Source organism: Hemiscyllium ocellatum, chromosome 32 (genome assembly GCF_020745735.1).
Source record: "Hemiscyllium ocellatum isolate sHemOce1 chromosome 32, sHemOce1.pat.X.cur, whole genome shotgun sequence".
Taxonomy (NCBI): domain Eukaryota; kingdom Metazoa; phylum Chordata; class Chondrichthyes; order Orectolobiformes; family Hemiscylliidae; genus Hemiscyllium; species Hemiscyllium ocellatum.
Window position 1 is genome coordinate 9226674 of NC_083432.1, and position 21443 is coordinate 9248116.

Consider the following 21443-nt stretch of genomic DNA (forward strand, 5'->3'; position numbering starts at 1 on the left):
AGGAATATTGGTAGGTATTGCTAAAGGAATAGTGTATAAAAGTAGGGAAGTATTGCTGTAACAGTACAAGACATTCATGAGACCACATCTGGAGTAATGCATACAATTTTGATCCTCTTAGTTGAGGAGGGATGTAATTACATCGAGGCAGTTCAGAAGAGGGTCTGTTGATTGATTCCAAAGAGGGGTTTGTCTTATGAAAATATAACGAGCAGTTTAGGCCTATACTCTCTGGAGTTAGAAGGAGAGTAAATTTAATTGTGGTATGAAAGATGCTAAAGGGGAAGTCAGATGAAAAGTAGATATGGAGGGACAATCTAGAATTGTTTTAGGATAAGGGTGAGCAGATTTGAAACAGAGATAAGGAGAAATTGCTTTCTGAGAGGGTTCTGAAAAAAGAGACAGATTTTAAAGTAGTAATGAGTTGAAAGGTTCTGGAGAGGGGTTTGGATAGGAGAGATGAGGCCAAGGTGAGGTCAACTATAATCATATTGAACAGCACAGCAGGCTCAAGGCACTAAATGGTCTACTCCTGCTCCTTGCATTCTTTACCCATGCAGAGTTATAAAGTTTTGCAACCGCAAGAAATGTAAAACCTGCGCCCACACCTCCCCCTTTACTTCCCTCCAAGGCCCCAAGGGATCCTTCCATATCTGCCACAAATTCACCTGCACCTCCACACACATCAGTTACTGCATCCACTGTACCCAATGTGGCCTCCTCTATATTGGGAAGACAGGCTGCCTACTTGCGGAACGTTTCAGAGAACACCTCTGAGACACCCGAACCAACCAACCCAACCACCCCGTGGCTCAACACTTCAACTCCCCCTTCCACTCCACCAAGGACATGCAGGTCCTTGGACTCCTCCATCGCCAGACCATAGCAACATGATGGCTGGAGGAAGAGCGACTCATTTTCTGCCTAGGAACCCTCCAACCACAGGGGATGAACTCAGATTACTCCAGTTTCCTCATTTCCCCTCCCCTCACCTTGTCTCAGTCCCAACCCTCGAACTCAGCACCACCTTCCTAACCTGCAATCTTCTTCCTGATCACTCTGCCCCCACCCCGGCCTATCACCCTCACCTTATCATTCTCACCTTAACCTCCTTCCACCTATTGCATTTCCAACACCCCTCCCCCAAGTCCCTTCTCCCTACCTTTTATTTTAGCCTGCTTGGTGCACTTTCCTCATTTCTGAAGAAGGGCTCATACCCGAAACTTCGATTCTCCTGCTCCTTGGATGCTGCCTGACCTGCTGCGCTTTTCCAGCAACACATTTTCAGCTCTGATCTCCAGCATCTGCGGTCCTCACTTTCTCCCAGAGTTATAAGGGAAAGGCGATGCAAATCCCAGCATCTCTTGGCCTATATTCTTTCGATTTTTTTTAACTAATTGAAAAGAATTTGATCTTGTTGTCTAAAATTACGAGCTCATATTTGTCCACATTAAAATTGGTGTATTACAATTTTTTTCCAAGCATTTCTTCTATCAATACTATTTTGTAATGTTATGTTTCCATAAATATTTCTTCCAATGCCAACAATCTTTACATCACTGGAAAAAGTTTTTTAAATTTTATTATCTAAGTCCTGGGGGCCTGGACACAGGTCTCTATGATGCATCACTTGGCACATCCTGTGAAATCAAGTATCTGCCCATTCTCCCTACAGTCAAGCTGTGCAGCTCCTTTCCTGATCAGTTTGACCATTTTTATTCAATTCTATGAATTTCAATAGAAATTAACAGTCTGTTATGAAGGACTTTGTCAACTGCCATAAACAATATTGATAGACATTCCCCTATCCAATGTTTTAGTCACCTTTTCACAAAATTCAATCGGGCTCATTGTATTTGTGTGGAGCTTGCAAGTTCTCTCCTTGTATGTGTGGGTTTCTGCTGGGTGCTCCAGTTGCCTCACCACAGCCCAGTGTTCATGCAGGTTAGATGGATTGGCCATGTTAAATTGCCTTGTAGTGTTTAGGGATGTGCTAGCTAGATGGATTAGTCATCGTAAATGCAGGGTTAAGTAGATAGTATGGGGATGGGCAAGCTGGGTCTGGGTGCATTGCTGTTCAGAGGGACAGTACGAACTCAATGGACTGAATGACCTCAATCTGTACTGCAGGGATTCTATATTTGAACTACCTCTTACAAATTCATAATCTGCTCAAGATTGTCAAGATATTCAATCACTTAGTTAAAGACTTAGTTAAAGACTTATTTAAAGACGTTAAACTAACTGGCATATAATTCTTAAGATTTCCTCTATATTAGTAAGTGAAATGAGAAGAGCACTTTATTTTCAATCTAAAGGGACAGTCTTGAATTAAGAGAATGTTGGAAGATTTTATCTAGGACATCTGAAAAGACCACACCCATTTTGTTTAAAAATCAGTGATGCAAACCATTTGGTCATCGGTAATTATCCCCATTTTGTGCTATTATTGTTTTCTTGTTTTGTTTTTAATTTTACTATTCCACTACTGTACATGTTGATGAAAAGTAATTATTTAATAAACCTGACATGTCCTGATTTTCACTAATAGCACTATTAACAGTTTGAGGGATCCACCTTGCTCTTGACCACTTATTATTTTCCCAGAAAAGTTCCATTTCTCACGAGGGCTTGGATATTGTTCAGAAGCAAAAATATCACTCGAGTTTCACATTGTTTTACTTGTTGCACTGCATGGTCCTTTCAAGAGGGTCGTGAACCCATTTTTAAGTTAATGTTCCATGTATGTGACCTGTCTTTTTCCTGAATGGTCCACTCTGGATTGCTCCATATCTTTTAGAGATGAATATTGCTTACAAGTTTCTTTTCACTTTTTTTTTCTTTTCTTGCCCGCAACCTTCAGTTGGTTAACTTTTTGTTATTCTTTGTAACTCTTTACATTCTCTAACATCTGATTTTTTTCTTGATTTTCCATGTTTGTCACCTTTTTCTTTTAGTTTAGTTATTATCCCCAATATTGACTGTAGCTCATTTGTGTTATTGGCAGAATGTTTTTCTGGCTTGATGGCAGCATCCTGTTAGTGGCATGATACTACTGCATAGCAGCAGTATGAAACAGCAAGCTTCATTACTCTCCAGCTTTTGAGATTGCCTTCCCACTGTAATCTGAGGTAGACTTGGCACATTTTCTTGGCACACAGGACTGAACTTTAGCCTTTGGCCCATTGATAATATATAGCAAGAATTGATCTGATCATCATCCTGCAGGATGGCTTTGTGACCATTTTAGCACTAAATCTAAATAGTGAACAAATGATTTGGGTCTTATTTGAGGTTACCAAGTTTTGATGAGCTACAAGCTGTAAACCCAACTTCCCTCCCTGTCCCAAGCATTGGCGCCAAGTGTCACAGCGCAGACCCATGACCAAGCATGACAGAAAGAAGAATATTATGGGACATGCCAACCTCCTGCCTTCAAGTGGGTTTCTATGGCCTGCGTGTGAAAGGAGAACCTGAGTATGACTCAGGAACCAGCAGTGAGAGAGCACCATGTTTGTAAGTCATAGAGGTTTACATCATGAAAATGGGTCCTTCAGCCCAAATTGCCAATGCTGCCCAGTTTTTACATTTAAGCTAGTCTTATTTCCTTGTGTTTGGTCCATATCCCTCCACATCTATCCCATTTATGTATCTGTCTAAATGCTTCTTCAATGATGAAATTGTACTTACTTCCACCACTACTTCTGGCAGCCTGTTCCAAAAACTCACCACCCTCTGTGAGAAAAATTGCTCCTCTGGACCTTTTTGTATCTCTCCTCTCTTACCTTGTCCTTTAGTTTTCGACTCCCCTACAAAGGGGAAAAGCTGTTGGCTGTCTACCTTATTTGATAGACCATTGTAAAGTCACTCCTCAGTCTCCTAAGCTCCAGGGAAAAAAACGTTCCAGTCAATCCAACTTCTCTTTATAATTCAAATCTTCCAGTCCAAGTAGCATCCTACTAAGTTTTGTCTGCACTTTCTCTAACTTATTTATATTCTTTCTCAAGTAAGGTGACCAGAACTGTATACATTACTCCAAATGTGGCCCCACCAATGTCTTGTACAGCTGCAACAAGATGCCCCAACTATTAGGCTCAGTGCTCTGACTGATGACAGCAAGCATACAAAAAGCCTTCTTCACCATTCTATCTACATGTGACTCCACTTTCAAGGAGTTAAAAACCTGCACCACTAGATCTGTAGTCCTCACTTTCTGCTGTACCACAATGTCGCAAGTTAGCCTGGCAAAGGTATTAATAATGGTAAACCAGAGAGACAGCAAAGTTGAAAATGGGAATCATAAGTAGGTAAAAATGGTTCACTGTGTGCTGAACTACCTTTCTCCCCCTTTGAGTTCTGTCTCCACTCATCACTTCCTCCTTTATCTTTCCCTAGCACACTACCAGCACCAACTCTTGTCTTCATCAAATATGTTACATTTTTCCAGCTACTATCTAGTTCTGATTAGATTTCCTACAGTGTGGAAACAGGCCATTCGGCCCAACACAACCACATTGACCCTCTGAAGAGAAACCCACCTCCCTTTATTTACCTCTGACTAATCCATCTAACACTATGGGCAATTTCCCATGGCCAATTCACCTGACCTGCACATCTTTGGACTGTGGGAGGAAACTGGAGCACCCAGAGGAAACCCACGCAGATACGGGGAGAATGTGCAAACTCCACACAGACAGTTTCCCGAGGCGGGAATTGAACCCATGTCCCTGGCACTGAGGTAGCAGTGCTAACCACTGAGCCACCATGAAGAAGTTGCTTGAATATTTAGAGTTTTCCACTTCATCTTTTTTTGAGGTTTGATCTAGATTAGAGCTGATTACTTCTGTCCTTCAAAAGCAATTGAAGGCTTCCCCTTGACACTTAAAAAAAACAGTGGTTTCATATGTGTTAGTCACGTAGCTTTGTCAATCAGTTCTACTTTACTGATTCCTGACAGGAAAAGAACTCCCCAGAAAAAGGTAGAAATGAGCTAATTTATATGTCATTTTTCACTCCATTTCCTCTCTCCGGAGCTCAATTCTTTGATTGGTCCATTTTAATCTAGTCATAGAGTCATACAGATGAACAGCATGGAAACAGATCCTTTGGTTCAACCCGTCCATGCCAACCAGATATCCCAACCCAATCTAGTCCCACCTGCCAGCACCCGGCCCATATCCCTCCAAACCCTTCCTATTCATATACCCATCCAAACCTCTTAAATGTTGCAATTGTACCCGCCTCCACCACTTCCTCAGGCATCTCATTCCACATACGTACCACGTAAACCTATGCCCCCTAGTTCTGGACTCCCCCACCCAGAGAAAAGACTTTGCCTATTTACCATATCCATGCCCCTCATAATTTTATAAACCTCTATAAGGTCATCCCTCAGCCTCCGACACTCCAGGGAAAACAGCCCCAGCCTGTTCAGCCTATCCCTATAGTTCAAATCCTCCAACCCTGGCAACATCCTTGCAAATCTTTTCTGAACCCTTTCAAGTTTCACAACATCTTACCGATAGGAAAGAGACCAGAATTACACACAATATTCCAACAGTGGCCCAACCAATGTCTTGTACAGCTGCGTCATGACCTCTCAACTCCTGTATTCAATATGGTGACCAATAAAGGAAAGCATACCAAACGCCTTCTTCACTATCCCAAGTACATGTGACTCCGCTTCCAAGGAGTTATGAACCTGCACTCCAAGGTCTATGACACAGCCAGAAGATTGCATCTCCAGTTCGAATGCTTTGACTCTAAAGTCAAATATCAAGAATGACTTCAGAATAATAGAGGCAAAAATTAGAATATAAAAGTGAACTATTGGAAAAATAAAAATTGACGTTAAGAAAGGAAAACATGTAGTTGATGTAAATGTTATTTCATTAGAAGATGAGACAAGGAAATAGTAGAGCCTTTGAACAATTATTTTATACCCATCTTCACAAGAGAAGGCACAAAACAAGAATCTCAAGAACAGTGGAAAATCAAGAGGAAAAAGGGACTTGGAGGCATTGGAGGAAAAGAGTCCTGGAAAACCAAAGAAAAGGACTCTCAATAAATGTGAAGAGGGAAACAGAGTTAATACTTATAAGTAACATAAAAACTGGTTTTCTGGTCTTATCACGTAACTATTTACAAAAGCTTGTTGTGTGTACATTGGCTTTTGCATTTCCTACATTACCAATGGTGATACACATCTAAAGTAATCATTGGCTGTAAAGTGCTTCCATATGTCCAATGTGTAAGATTAGATTACTTACAGTGTGGAAACAGGCCCTTCGGCCCAACAAGTCCACACGACCTGCCGAAGCACAACCCACCCATACCCCTACATTTACCCCTATTACCTAACACTACGGGCAATTTATCCTGGCCAATTCACCTGTCCCGCACATCTTTGGACTGTGGGAGGAAACCGGAGCACCCGGAGGAAACCCACGCAGACACGGGGAGAACGTGCAAACTCCACACAGTTAGTCGCCTGAGTCGGGAACTGAACCCGGGTCTCTAGGCGCTGTGAGGCAGCAGTGCTAACCACTGTGCCACCGTGCCGCCCACAATGTCTTTCTTTTTCCACATACCTCTTCCTTTTTATCCAGTTTTCTTCCTACGTATTTACTCCTCTCCTTTCACCTGGCTTCTTCAGCTCATCCTCATCTCCCATTTTCCATTATCCTGCTGTGTACTCTTTTCATCCCCTTTCAAGTTACTCCCATGAACTATCAACAACTCAGCTATTGCTGAACCGACAATATCGAACGTACCAGTTATAATGTTTTGTGCACATTGACATTAGTTGTCAAACATAATGATACAAACAGGCATTGATTCAGTGGGCTGAATGGCCTCCTTCTGTGCTGCAATGACTCTTGGAATATTAATTGTTAATATTCATCGGTTGTAATGTCTCTGGTCCCCTAGCAAGAAAATGAGTCATTGAACCTGAGAAGTAGTTGCTTGTTTCAATCTGTATATATTATTCTATACAGACTCAAATTGATTAGTGCAAACCTTTTACAGCATTCACCCCATTACCTGCTCCATCCTCAACCTACCCATCCCTCATCTCACCTCACTTCAATCTGTCCTGTATCCAGTAAAATCATAAAGGATTTAACTAGAAGGCATTAAAGCCTTACAGCTGTTTAAAATTAGGTGAGGATCACTATAATTCCATTCTTCACTGAACAGTCTGTGTTTGAGTCCACCACAAAGAAAACAGGCTCAAGTCTGCTTATGAATCATACAATTAATTCTTTTTCATACATTGAGTTACATCAGATATCCTATAAGTTCCTAAATGCAGAACTCTGATCTCTGTGATTGATGGGAGAGAAATTCGCTGACAATGTGTGACCATTAAACTAGAACTCTGCCATTGGGAAACCTGGCATTGAGGAATGATTGATGTGATTGGTGATTGGGGATTGGTTAATGTGATTGGGGATTGATTTTACACCTTGTCTAATTGAAATGTGTAGTGAATAAAATTCAGCATCCTGTATGCATACAACACACAAACGAGGAACTCTGCCATTCAATAGGATTATGACTAATCTGACAATAATCCCAAATCCTTACTCCTGCCTACTCCTGATAACATTTCAATACCTCACTTAATAGGATTTTATCTACCTCTACCTTAAAAAATATTTAATGATTGAGCTTCCACTGCCTTCTCAAGAAGAGAGCTCCAAAGACTCATGACACCCTGAGTGAAAGAATTTCACCTCATCTTTGTTTTAAATGTGCAACTCTGGATTTTTAATTAGTGATCGCTAGCTCACCCCACCACCCACCCACCCCCGACTCACCACTCCATAAACACTTCCAATCAGGAGCGTTATTAATGTGAACCCTGTACTTTAGACTAAGTGAGCAACTGTTAATCACTCAGAAGGAATCAACAGGAAACGTAAGTTAAAACAGGAAATAAAGTACTCAGATTGGGTTTCGGTTCTGCAGTACAGATATTTGGTTTGAGATGAAGGCATAAGGGTTTTGAAATTGTCAGGCTGGAGCCCTCTGCATCAGTGCTGGGAGAACCCATCAGGTGTCAGTCATGGAAAATTCTGATCCAAGCTTGTGACTGAGAGCAAACATCTGGAAGTGGGCGAAGTGCTTATGGATACAAATTACCAGTGTGCATCAGAAACCCCTGACCCTAGACTCTTAAGGAAATTGAGGAAAATGGTGATAAAATGATAAGGTGGAGTGAAAAAAAACTTGCAAATGGTAGAACAGAATTGACAAATTCAAATAGTTTGATCCAGTTGCTTCTTTTAAAATGTTCTTGTATTCCTCAAAAACAGAGGCACGCTATAATACATATAAGTTAACGTCAGTTTCTCGTGAATGATTAGAACAAATTTTCTCTCATTTTCCTACAGACAGTGTGTTCAGAGAATGCCTCGGAAATGGAACTTGGGCAAGCAGGATTGACTACTCCCAGTGCCAACCAATCCTGCAGCAAAAGGTTTGTGCTGTCTTCAATGTTTAAAAAGGCATGAATAGCATAGAAAGAGATAATTTTACAATCTAACTATATTCTCAAAAACTTCACACGCACATCTTTAGCAACTCTAGGGGTTTGTATGCGTGTTATCAAGGCAATAATTCTATGTGTCAGTGTGAATTTAGAAGTGGACAGTGGAATGGTAGTCAGTATATAACTGTTAAAAAGGGAACTAATACCAAGGGTCAGCATCTGGTATTGAGGTTTATTTCTGGAACCTGCATTGTTGACAGCCTTTCATTTCCTTTCTATTTAAAAAATGAAGACCAGAATCTATTTCTACTCTACTTCCTCCATGGGCTCGATTTGAGCTTTCTACTTTCTGTACTGAGGATATCTAGATTCCAATCAGACTCTGACCCTAACAGAGATTACAACCTCAGAGAAAGTGAAGACTGCAGGTGCTGGAGACCAGAGTTGAAAAATGTGGTGCTGGAAAAACACAGCAGGCCAGGCAGTATCCGAGGAGCAGGAGAATTGACATTTTGGGCATAAGCTTACACCCGAAACATCAATTCTCCTGCTCCTCGGATGCTGCCTGGACTGCTATGTTTTTCCAGCACCACATTTTTCAACAGAGATTACAACCTCATCAAGATATACTCTTGGACTGAACAGGGATCTACCTCAGATCCAAACACAGATACAAATTCCAACCCAGATCAAAACTAAGACCTGTTGAAACTCATTGTCAACATGCCCTTATGTCAATCCCCAAACCATTCTCCCATAATCATCCTTTTCTTTGGCTGCTGTTATCAACTATATCAGATCCCTTCAAAATATTCAGATGGTAATGTAAACCCTAACTTTTTTCTTATTTTGGAGGTAAATGCCAGCTGTTGTGTTCTGGATATAATTTGATTGGTCAAACTACCAAATTTGAAGCAAAACACACTTTATTTGCACACTATAGTGATAACACAACAAAATAAAGAAGAAATTGGAATAATTTAACTCTATTGGAAAACTTAACAGAATAATAGGTAGAGGAGACTCCCCTTCCTGGACGTATTAGTGCAACACACACCTGCTGGTGAACTCCAGACCAGTGTGTACAGGAAGAACACCCATACAGATCAGATACTGAACTATAACAGCAACCAAACCAGTACCCACAAACAGAGCTGCATTAGGATATTGTTTAAATGGGCAAGCAACCTAGAACTCCAGAAGGCAGAACAAGAACACCTACTCAAAGGATGTAAACAAACCAAGTACTCCAAGAGCAGTATCCTCTGGTACTTATGGGAAAAACTTAAAGAAGAAAGTATGACATGACCAGACATGATAGTGACCATACCATATATCAAAGACACATCAGAGATAACTACCTGACTACTCAGACCCCTGGGAATCTTAATGGTCCACAAACCAGTAAGCACCTTCCATCAGCTCCTCACAAAGGTTAAAGATCTGACACCCACATCCGACAGGATGAACATTATCTACAAGATACCCTGGAAGGACTGTGAAAGACACTACATAGGAAAAGCAGGAAGAAAACTGACCATATGAGTGTACTAACATTAGCTCACCACTGCCAGACTCAACCAGCACACTCTAATTTCCAACCACACAGACAATGATGGACACAAATTCACCCGGGACAATGTAGCCAACTTAACACAGGCAAAACAGACACACCAGAGAATTCCTTTAAGCCTGGCACTCCAACTGGAACTCAAACAATAGACACGTTGACTTGGTCCCACCCAGATACAGAACCGGAAGTCCCAACAAACAGAGACAAATACCAGGCAGGACAGAGCACCAATACTTTATTGAAGAAGTGCTAATGATTTCATCTAGTGAGATGATGAAACATCTGACCTCATCCACAAGCTGAAGCACAAATCTTTGCAAACACTCTAAGAAATTCTATGTCACTGGTCGTGGGTTTCTATAGGGTCTTGAGTGGCTAAGTAGCCTGATCATTGAGCCACATCTCCAACCACATATTTAGCAAGCTTTTTCAGGATGTGCAAGTGGTCCTTGGTCTTGAGATCTTTAGCATTCTTTTCTCTGGTTCCTTTCCCATACTGCTTCTTGCTGATGGGTATTCTCGAAAATTGCATCTCTTCATACAGGAATGTAATCTATTTTCCCAAGTCTGTTTCTTCTGAGTGAGGGTCTCCTGGGTGTTGACATCTACATTGCCTTTCTGGAGGGAAGCCTTCAGCAAGCCTTTGAAAGGCATTTTGGTCTGCCTCTCATTTGAGTGCCTTCCTTGAGCTGGGCAAAGAAGATTTGTTTGTCAGTCAGGCTTCTGACATTGTAAGCATTGTGGCTGGTCCTCTGGAGTTGGTTTTGGATGATTGTGGCCTCAGTGCTGATGCTATTGACTCCTTTAATGCCACTGATGTCAGTATGCCTATCCTCCCAACTGGTGTGGAGAATCTGTCTCAAATAGCATTGATTGTACTCCTCCAGGGTTTTGAGATGGAGTCGATATGAAGTCCAAGTTTCAGGGAGATACAGACGAGTCAGAAGGATCTTGGTATCGGTATGGATATCAAGGTCATTGAAGACTGTCATGAATTCTGCATTATATATTGGATATGCTACACCTGTAGCTACTATGTCCATGTGGGTGATGGAATGAATGGTTAAGGTGGTGGATCTGGTCCCAATCAAAGGACTGATTTATTCTGGATACTGTTGAGCTTCTTGAGTGTTGTTGGAGCTGTTTCATTCAGGCAGGTGGAGAGTAATCCATGATATTTCCAGAATTGTGGCTTGTTCAAATTCCTTGAAAATGGGTCAGTGTCTTGGGAACATCTGCAGTGAGAGGTGACCTAAGCTGTATGTGTTTAATGCCCAATTTTCAATTAATTATACCCAAGATGTTAGCATTTGTTTTCATCTTGCTGACAAACCTATTCATGAAATCTCAAGTTTTAGGAATTTTCTGAACTGTTTTTTCACAAGAAGGATTATAACAAATAAGTTTCTAATAGTCTTAAAAAAAAAGTGTGTAATGTGCTGATGAGTTTGAGTCAACATTTTCACACTGGATAATAAATAAAATAATGTGTTAGTCTGCAATTGTGTAACAAGGTATACACAGCATATTAGCAACTCAGTAGTTTTTGTTTTAATGTTGAGTAGGGAGTCAAGTTTGGTCAGGACACTGTAAAAGTTTGCTTGCTTTCAGTGCAGTGCTGTGGCATCTTTGAAGTCTGACATGAGAGACCAGATGGGGCTTTCACTCAAAAGTACAATCATAACAGTGAAAAGACAGCATCTTTGATGGTGCAGCACTCCCTTGTGACAATTTAAATTCTTGTGTTCAACTTCTGGACATGATAAAACTGCATCCTACAGATTTGTAAATAAAGATGTGGATTTTGGAATTAAAGAGACATGACAACTGATGCAAAATTGACAGAATAACAGGGAACAGGAGTGATGAACAGTTGTCTGTCAAGTTGGAGAAAGGTTGATAGTGAATTGACGCAGGGGTCAGGATTGGACCCTTGCTCTTTCTGATAAGTATTATTGACCTTTATACATGACATAATTTCAACATTTGGATGAAACTTGAAAGAATGGTGAAATGTCAAGGGGACTATGCAGAAGGTCATGAATTAGTGTAATGGCAGAAAAGTGTCTGATTATATTTAATGCAGAGGTGTGAATTAGCTAATTTCAGTCGATTGAGTGTGAACAGATAATAAATGAAAGTTATGATTCTGAAGGGGCTGCAGGAGCAGGGCAACTGAGTATATGTACACAAAGTTGGAAGGTGATTGGTGGATGGGAAGAGTAGTTAACAAATGTTAGATCATGAGCTTTATAAAAATAAAGTTATGATTAGCCTGTATAAAATATTGGTTCATTTCAACTGGAGTGTTAAAACATAGATTAGTACAATATAGGAACAGATCCTTCAGCCCACCATGTCTGTGCTGACCATGATGCCATTCTAAATAAATGCCATCTGCCTGCACATGGTCCATATCCCTCTATTACCTACCTGTTCTGTATAAGTGCCTTATCTCTGCTTCTACAACCTCTCCTGGCATATTCCAAGAACCTACCACTTTCTGTGTGGAACCCTTTACTTGCACAACATCTTTAAATATTGTTGTGGTTCTGTTCGCCGAGCTGGTTTCGTGGCTAGTTGGTGTTCATGGATGTGGACCGTTAGCTAGGGAAGGAAACGTCTGCAACACAAATTCCCAGCTCGACGAACAGAACCACAACAACGAGCACCCGAGCTACAAATCTTCTCCCAAACTTTGAATCTTTAAACATTTCCCCTGTCATCTTAAACAATATTAAAAAATGTGCCGCTGGAAAAGCACAGCAGGTCAGGCAGCATCCAAGGAGCAGGAGAATCAACGTTTTAGGCATAAGCCATTCATCAGGAATGTGGCTTATGCTCAAAACATCGATTCACCTGCTCCTTGGATGCTGCCTGATCTCTTGTGCTTTTTCAGCTCCATACTTTATAACTCTAATCTCCAGCATCTACAGTCTTCACTTTCTCTTATCTTAAAATATGTTCCATACTATTTGATATTTCCACCATGGGTGAAAGAATCAGACTATTCATCCTATTCATGCCTCGAAATATTTCTGTCAGGTTGCCTCTCAGCCTCCGAAGCTGTATTGTATCCAGCTCATGCTTTTGTAAAGGCATCACAGTTTGTGCAGAAGAGATTCACATGACTGATTTCAACGATTGGGAATAAAAGCAATGTGCTGGAAAATCAGCAGGTCTAGCAGTATCTGTGGAGTAAGCAACAGAATTAAAGTTGAGAGTTCATTATGTTTCCTGTTTGTAACTGTAGAAACAGGTGAAAATGTGATAGATTTTATGGTCAAGGAAATAAAAGAGTAATGTTCAGCTCTGAATTAAAACCAAGTCATGAAGACAAAGTACAGACATAGGGGATAGAACATGAAAATGGAAAACAGAGTTCATGGTCTGAAATTGTTGAACCCAATGTTGAGTCCTGACGGCTCTAACATACCCAAATGGAAAATGAGGTGCTGTTCCTCCAACTTGCACTGGGCTTCACTGGAATACTGGAGCAGGCCTTGGATAGAAACGTGAGCTCGAAAACAAGATGGTGTGCTGAAATCGCACATGACCAGAAGGTTGAGGTTAAGCTGGTAGTCAAGGCCATCACCCAACCTGCACTTGGTTTTCCTAATGTATAGAAGATCACTTTGTGAGCACCAAACACAATTCTGGTCACCCTCCTAAATGAAAGATGCTATTAAACTAGAAAGAGTGCAAAAACTTTACAAGGATGTTAACAAGATTGGAAGGTTTGAGTTATATGGAGAGACTGGATAGGCTGGCAATTCTTTTGGAGGCTGAGGGGTGACCTCAAAGAGGTTTACAAAATTATAAAATTATAAATTATGAATTTATAAAATTATGTGGGGCATAGATAAGGTGAATAGCCAAGGTCTTTTCCTCAGGGGAGAGGAATTCAAATGTAGAGGGCATAGGTTTAAGATGACAGGGGAAAGATTTAAAAAGGACCTGAGGGCAATTTTTTCACACAGAGGGTGGTGCGTATATGGAATGAGCTGTCAGACGAAGTGATAGAGATGGGTACAATTACAACATTTAAAAGGCATTTTGACAGGTACACGGATAGGAAAAGTTTAGAGGGACATGGGCCAAACACAGGCAAATAGGACCAGTCCAGTTGAGGAAACTTGGTCAGCATTGATGAGTTGGGCCAAAGGACCTGTTATCGTGCTGTATGACTCTGACCAATTGACTTAACTGAAAAAGTAAATCACTGCTTTACTTGGAAGGAATGTTTGAGCATTAAACATTGATGAATTAAACAGCAAGTGTTATGGGTCTGGTAATTGGTTTGAGGATGCTGTGGGTGTGTGACCGTTGTTGGTGATGATAGAGGAATGGGCCAGAGTACCACGAGGGCTGACAGGAGAGGGAAAGGTGTGTTTTGCATGATGCTGGAGGTGACAGAAATATGGAGACAGATGACCAAAATAAATCAGCCTCCTTATGCCTGTATTCACAAAGCAGTACAATTAGAACATCCTATAACCAACAAAATTTACCTCAATACTTCCATTCTGGATCTTTTGTATAATCAGTTCCAGATGCCAGATTTATACCTTAAACAAATCTTTAACAATTTATTAATAATACAGTAGCTTTAGCTGAGTAAACTTCTAACTAGTGCCTAAGATTTAAACCCAATCTTATTTGATTCTCACATCCACACACTCAGACAGACAGACAAACTGACACAGTTAAGGGATAAATCAAAAGATAAGTGAATGAGTTGCAACTAGCCAGTTCACTTAAGCAGATTCCATGATCCATAAACATCGGGATTGCATCTTGTTTGGTTTCTCAAGATACCAATGCATGGAACTAGCTTCCAGTAAGCTCAGAGGAATAATCACTGAATAATTATAACTGAGATTCTATTCTCCAAACTTTAAATGAGTTAATAATAGGAAGATAACCAGGGAACAATCCAACTGCAGTTCTGGAGTTTTCAAATCCACAAACCTTCTGACAAAAACATAGTTCAAAGTCCAATTTAAATTTTGTTTTCTCTTTGTTAAACTGGTTGCCTCCCTAACATCCAACATCTACCATCTTGTTTGAGCATAACGCATCTTTAGAACTGAAATGAATATTCAGACCAGGCCTGTTTGTTTTTCTTGTTTTTTTTTAATAACACACTGCTGCTCATCGTCCAAATGTTACCTTTGTGCTCAGCTCACAGGTAATAGTTCCAAACCAAAAATGATAAAAATAAAACTAAAATGAAAATTTCAACAGAAAGCAAAGGGTGCTGCTATGAAAATAAAGGTTGTTGGGTTAGGAAGTGGGGATAACAGGACAGTTATTGTGATAAGGTAATGTAGTTTTCATGATGCTGAATGAACTATATCTGTTTAAAGTCATGCAATTCCCCACATGTGCAGTGTACATTGACGATCTGGTGATTTTTAGTCACACATGGAAGAACATTTGGAGATTCCATCGGAATTGTTCAATTGACTTTGGGAGGCGGGCATGGTGATAAACCTGGCTAAGAGCGAGCTCACAACAACCCAAGTCATATTTTCAGACATGGATAGGTGGCCCCATGGGATGTGAAACCAAAGGTTTTTGGGAAGTTACCCATATCATCGATGAAGAGAGGAGTACTACAATTCCTGCGATTGAGTGGTTTTTATCGGAAGTTCATTCAGAATGCTGGCAGTCTAGTTTTTCAACCAACTGACTTGTTGTAAAATTGCAGAAAATTTCAGTTGATGGAGGAATGTCAAAAGACATTTAACAGCCTGAAAGCTGTGCTAACCACTGCCCCAGTGTGAGCCATCCCTAATTATGCAAAGCCATTCAAGGTGGCTATTGATGTAAGTGATGTGGGTGCCGGTGCTGTACTCTTGCAAAAAGACGAGAAGCTAAAAAGACCTATTGGGTATTTTACCAGAAAATTTGGCCCAACAAGTCCACATTGACTATCTGAAGAGTAACCCACACAGATCCATTCCCTCTACTCTATTACTCTACATTTACTCCTGACAAATGCACCTAACCTATATATCCCTGAACATTATGGGCAATTGACTTGCAATTGATGAGCAGAGGGATCTTGGTGTCCATGTACACAGATCTCTGAAAGTTGCCACCCAGGTAAATAGTGCTGTGAGGAAGGCATATGGTGTACTGGGCTTTATTGGCAGAGGAATTGAGTTCCGGAGTCCTGAGGTCATGTTGCAGTTGTATAAGACTCTGGTGAGGCCTCATCTGGAGTATTGTGTGCAGTTTTGGTCGCCATACTATAGGAAGGATGTGGAAGCTTTAGAACGAGTGCAGAGGAGGTTTACCAGGATGTTGCCTGGAATGGTAGGAAAATCTTATGAGGAAAGGCTGAGGCACTTGGGGCTGTTCTCATTGGAGAAGAGAAGGTTTAGGGGAGATCTGATAGAAGTGTATAAGATGATTAGGGGTTTAGATAGGGTAGATACTAGGAACCTTTTACCGCTAATGGAGTCAGGTGTTACTAGGGGACATAGCTTTAAATTAAGGGGTGGTAGGTATAGGACAGATGTTAGGGGTAGATTCTTCACACAGCGGGTTGTGAGTTCATGGAATGCCCTGCCCGTATCAGTGGTGAACTCTCCTTCTTTATGGTCATTTAAGCGGGCATTGGATAGGCATTTGGAAGTTATTGGGCTAGTATAGGTTAGGTAGGATTCGGTCGGCGCAACATCGAGGGCCGAAGGGCCTGTACTGCGCTGTATCCTTCTATGTTCTATGTTCTATGTTCTATGAGGAAACTGGAGCACCCAGAGGAAACCCACGCAGACACGGGGAGAAATTACAAACTTCACATAGTCGCCTGAGGCTGGAATCAAATCCGGGTCCCTGGCGCTGTGAAGCAAAAGTGCAAACCACTGAGCCACCGGAGGCTTTTGGTGACAGGCCTGAGTTTTGCCAGCAATTTCTGTTTTTGTACATTTCATTATTTTCTATCCTTTCTAGTCCATTCCAAGCTACATTTGTGGTCACCCTGACAGTCAATTTTATTTCAGCAATTTACAGTTCCCTGGCTTTAACTGCCTCCTCTTTATGATGGATGTTTAATTCCACTGCATTTCTACTCTCTAATACTTCTTTGAACAACCAGCATCTGCCTGGCTGAACTTGTTCTGTCAATAAATAATTTCTCCTTTAAACTCACCTCACTTTCTCAAAAAAAAATGCGGGGTCAAGGGTACCTACATGCGTCCCAGTTATGGCATTTGTTATGGATTATATGAAAGCATTCTTTTTCCAGAACCATTTGGGACCCCTTCCCACAGCTGTTATTCTGGTACGTGAAAGTCTGCATTGGTGCCACAACCTCCTTCTACCCAAAATTGGAAGAACCAATTTACTTCGAATTTTCACCCGTAGGTAGTAAAGAAGTGGATGTACTGGAAATTCTGGACCCCAGGGCCAGACCAAATATATCCAAGATTACTACAGGAAGCGAGGAATGCAATTGTTGCACCTCTGGCAATGATTTTTGCATCCTCACTCTCCACAGGAGTAGTAGTGGATGATTGGAGGGAGGCGAATGTTGTTCCTCTGTTTAAGAAAGGGACTAGGAAATCTCTGGGAATTACAGACCAGTCAGTCTTATGTCTGTGGTATGCAAGGTTCTGGAAAGGATTCTGAGAGATAGGATTTATGACTATTTGGAAAAACGTTGTTGGATTAAATGTAGTCAACATAGCTTTGTGAGGGGCAGGACATGCCTCACAAGCCTTATTGAGTTCTTTGTTGATGTGGCAAGACAATTTGATGAACGTTGAGCAGTGGATGTGGTGTATATGGATTATAGTAAAGCCTTTGATGAGGTTCCCCACAGAAGGCTCATTCAGAAAGTCAGAAGGTATGAGATACAGGGAAATTTGGCTGTCTGGATACAGAATTGGCTGGCCTCAAGAAGACAGCGAGTGGTAGTGGTTGGAAAGTATTCCGCCTGGAGGTTGGTGACCAGTGGTGATCCACAGGGATCTGTTCTCGAGCCTCTGTTCTTTGTAGTTTTTATAAATGTCTTGGATGAAGAAGTGGATGGGTGGGTTAGTAAGTTTGCTGATGACACAAAGGTCGATGGTGTTGTAGATAATGTCAAGAGCTGTTGCAGGCCACAAGACATTGACAGGATGCAGAGCTGGGCTGAGAAGTGGCAGATGGAATTCAAGCTGGATACATGCAAAGTGATTCATTTGGAAGGTTGAATTTGAATGCTGAATACAGGGTTGAAGACAGGATTCTTGGCGGTGTGGAGGATCAGTGAGATCTTGGGGTCCATGTACATAGATTCCTCAAAGTTGCCACCCAAGTTGATAGGGTTGTTAAGACGGCTTTCATTTATAGGAGGATTGAGTTGAAGACCATGAGGTTTTGCTGCAGCTGTATAAAACCCTGATTAGACCGCACTTGGAACTAGTTCTGGTTGCCTCGTTATAGGAAGGATGTAGAGCTTTAGAAAGGGTGCAGAGGAGATTTACTAGGATGCTGCCATGATTGGAGGGCTTGTCTTATGAAGAGAGGTTGAGTGAGTTGAGAGAAGAAGAAAGAGAGGTGACTTAATAGAGATGTACAAGGTAGTGAGAGGTGTACATAGACTAGATAACCAGAGACTTTACCCCAGGGCAGAAATGGCTGTCATGAGGGGACATGATTTTAAGGTGATTGGAGAAAGGTTTAGGGGAGATGTCAGAGGTAGGTTCTTTACACAGTGAGTTGTCGGTGTGTGGAATGCACTGCCAGCTGTGGTAGTAGAGTCAGAGACATTTGGGACATTTAAGCGACTGTTGGATAAGCAAATGGACGGCAGTAAGTTGAGGAGTATGTAGGTTAGGGTGATCTTAGATTAATGCTCGACACAACATCATGGGCCGAAGGGCCTCTACTGTGTTGTACTCTTCTATGTTCTAGTTTCTATCTTCTCTGACTAAGCTGATACCAGATCTCAAGAGACTGTGTTTGGAGAGAGGTTGAATAGGATATACCTGCACTCATTGGAATTCAGGAAAAAGATAGGCAACATTATTGAAATATAGAAGATTCTTAGGGGGCTAGACAGGGTAGGTGCAAAGTCATTTCCACTGGTGAGAGAGCCTAAGACTAAATAGCATACTCTTAGAAAAATGGGCTGTCCACTTAAGATAGAGATGAGGAGGAATTTCTTCTCTCAGAGGGTAGTGAATTTGTGGAATGGTTTACCACAGAGGGCTGTTGAGGCTGGGACATTAACTATATTCAAGGCTGAGAAGATCAGTTTTTAGTCAGTAAGGTTGTGGAGAAAGGACAGGAAAGTGGAATTGATGATTATTCAGATCATGGATTAGTGGTGCTGGAAGAACACAGCAGTTCAGGCAGCATCCGAGGAGCAGCAAAATCGCCGTATTGGGCAAAAACCCTTCATCAGGAATAAAGGCAGAAGCCTGAAGCATGGCGAGATAAGCTAGAGGAGGGTGGGGATGGGGAGAAAGTAGCATGGAGTACAATAGGTGAGTGGGGGAGGGGATGAAAGTGATAGGTCAGGGAGGAGGGTGGAGTGGATAGGTGGAAAAGAAGATAGGCAGGTAGGACAAGTCATGGGGACAGTGCTGAGCTGGAAGTTTGGAACTAGGGTGAGGTGGGGGAAGGGGAAATGAGGAAACTGTTGAAGTCCACGTTGATGCCCTGGGGTTGAAGTGTTCCGAGGCGGAAGATGAGGCATTCTTCCTCCAGGCGTCTGGTGGTGAGGGAGCGGCGTTGAAGTAGGCCCAGGACCTCCATGTTCTCGGCAGAGTGGGAGGGAGAATTGAAATATTGGGTCACAGGGTGGTGTGATTGATTGGTGCAGGTGTCCTGGAGATGTTCCCTAAAGCACTCTGCTAGGAGGTGTCCAGTCTCCCCAATGTAGAGGAGACCGCATCGGGAGCAACGGATGCAATAAATGATATTGGTGGATGTGCTGGTAAAACGTTGATGGATGTGGAAGACTCCTTTAGGGCCTTGGATGGAGTTGAGGGAGGAGGTGTGGGCGCAGGTTTTGCAGTTCCTGCGGTGATGGGGAAAGTGACAGGATGGGAAGATGGGTTGTAGGGGGGCATGGACCTGACCAGGTAGTCACAGAGGGAACGGTTTTTGCGGAAGGCGGAAAGGGGTGGGGAGGGAAATATATCCCTGGTGGTGGGGTCTTTTTGGAGGTGGCAGAAATGTCGGCAGATGATTTGGTTTATGCGAAGGTTGGTAGGGTGGAAGGTGAGCACCGGGGCGTTCTGTCCTTGTTACAGTTGGAGGAGTGGGGTCTGAGGGCGGAGGTGCGGGATGTGGACGAGATGCATTGGAGGGCATCTTTAACCACATGGGAAGGGAAATTGCGGTCTCTAAAGAAGGAGGCCATCTAGTGTGTATATGGTGGAACTGGTCCTCCTGGGAGTAGATAAGCCGGAGGTGGAGGAATTGGGAATACGGGATGGCATTTTTGCAAGAGGTAGGGTGGGAAGAGGTGTAATCCAGGTAGCTGTGAGAGTCGGTGTGTTTGTAAAAAATGTTAGTGTTAGGTCAGTCATCATTAATGGAGATGGAGAGGTCCAGGCAGGGGAGAGAGGTGTCAGAGATGGTCCAGGGAAATTTAAGGTCCGGGTGGAATGTGTTGGTGAAGTTGATGAATTGCTCAACCTCCTCGCGGGAGCATGAGGTGGCACCAATGCAGTCATCAATGTAGCGGAGGAAGAGGCGGGGAGTGGTGTCGGTGTAATTACAGACTGTTCTACGTAGCCAACAAAGAGACAGGCATAGCTGGGGCTATGCACCCATGGCTACCCCTTTGGTCTGAAGGAAGTGGGAGGATTAGAAGGAGAAATTGTTAAGGGTGAGGACCAGTTCGGCCAAATGAATGAGCGTATCGGTGGAAGGGTGCAGTTAGGGACATCGAGAGAGGAAAAAACGGAGGGCTTGGAGGCCCTGGTCATGGCGGATGGAGGTGTAGAGGGATTGGATATCCATGGTGAAGATGAGGCGTTGGGGGCCAGGGAAACGGAAGTGTTGGAGGAGGTGGAGGGCATGGGTGATTATTCAGATCAGCCATGATCTCATTGAATGACAGAGCAGACTTCATGTATTGAATGAACTGTTTCTGCTCCTATTTGTTGTGATCTTTACCTAATCTGTTTCTGATTCTTTCCTTCTTTATAATAGTCAGCCTGCCCCTTGAAATTATGACAATGTATTACAAAGTCATTGACTTCTACAGCAACCATGACTACATTTCTTCATACCCTGCTTCCACTCTTCTAGTCTCCATTACATCTAATCCCCTGAGGCTACTTTCCACAATGGCCTTTCTAACATACTTATGGAGCCTCCTTCTCCAGTGAGTTGTTTGATCGTCCACCAACATTCATGACT

General features: G+C 42.2%; 1 protein-coding gene across 1 annotated transcript in view; it reads left to right on the forward strand.

Annotated features, from left to right (window-relative positions):
• Positions 1-21443, forward strand: part of LOC132830743 (corticotropin-releasing factor receptor 1-like) — a 243131-nt gene that overhangs the window by 70464 nt on the left and 151224 nt on the right. The window contains exon 5 of the mRNA XM_060848580.1: positions 8400-8485. Coding sequence (XP_060704563.1) covers positions 8400-8485 — 86 coding nt within the window. The remainder of the gene's footprint in view (positions 1-8399; positions 8486-21443) is intronic.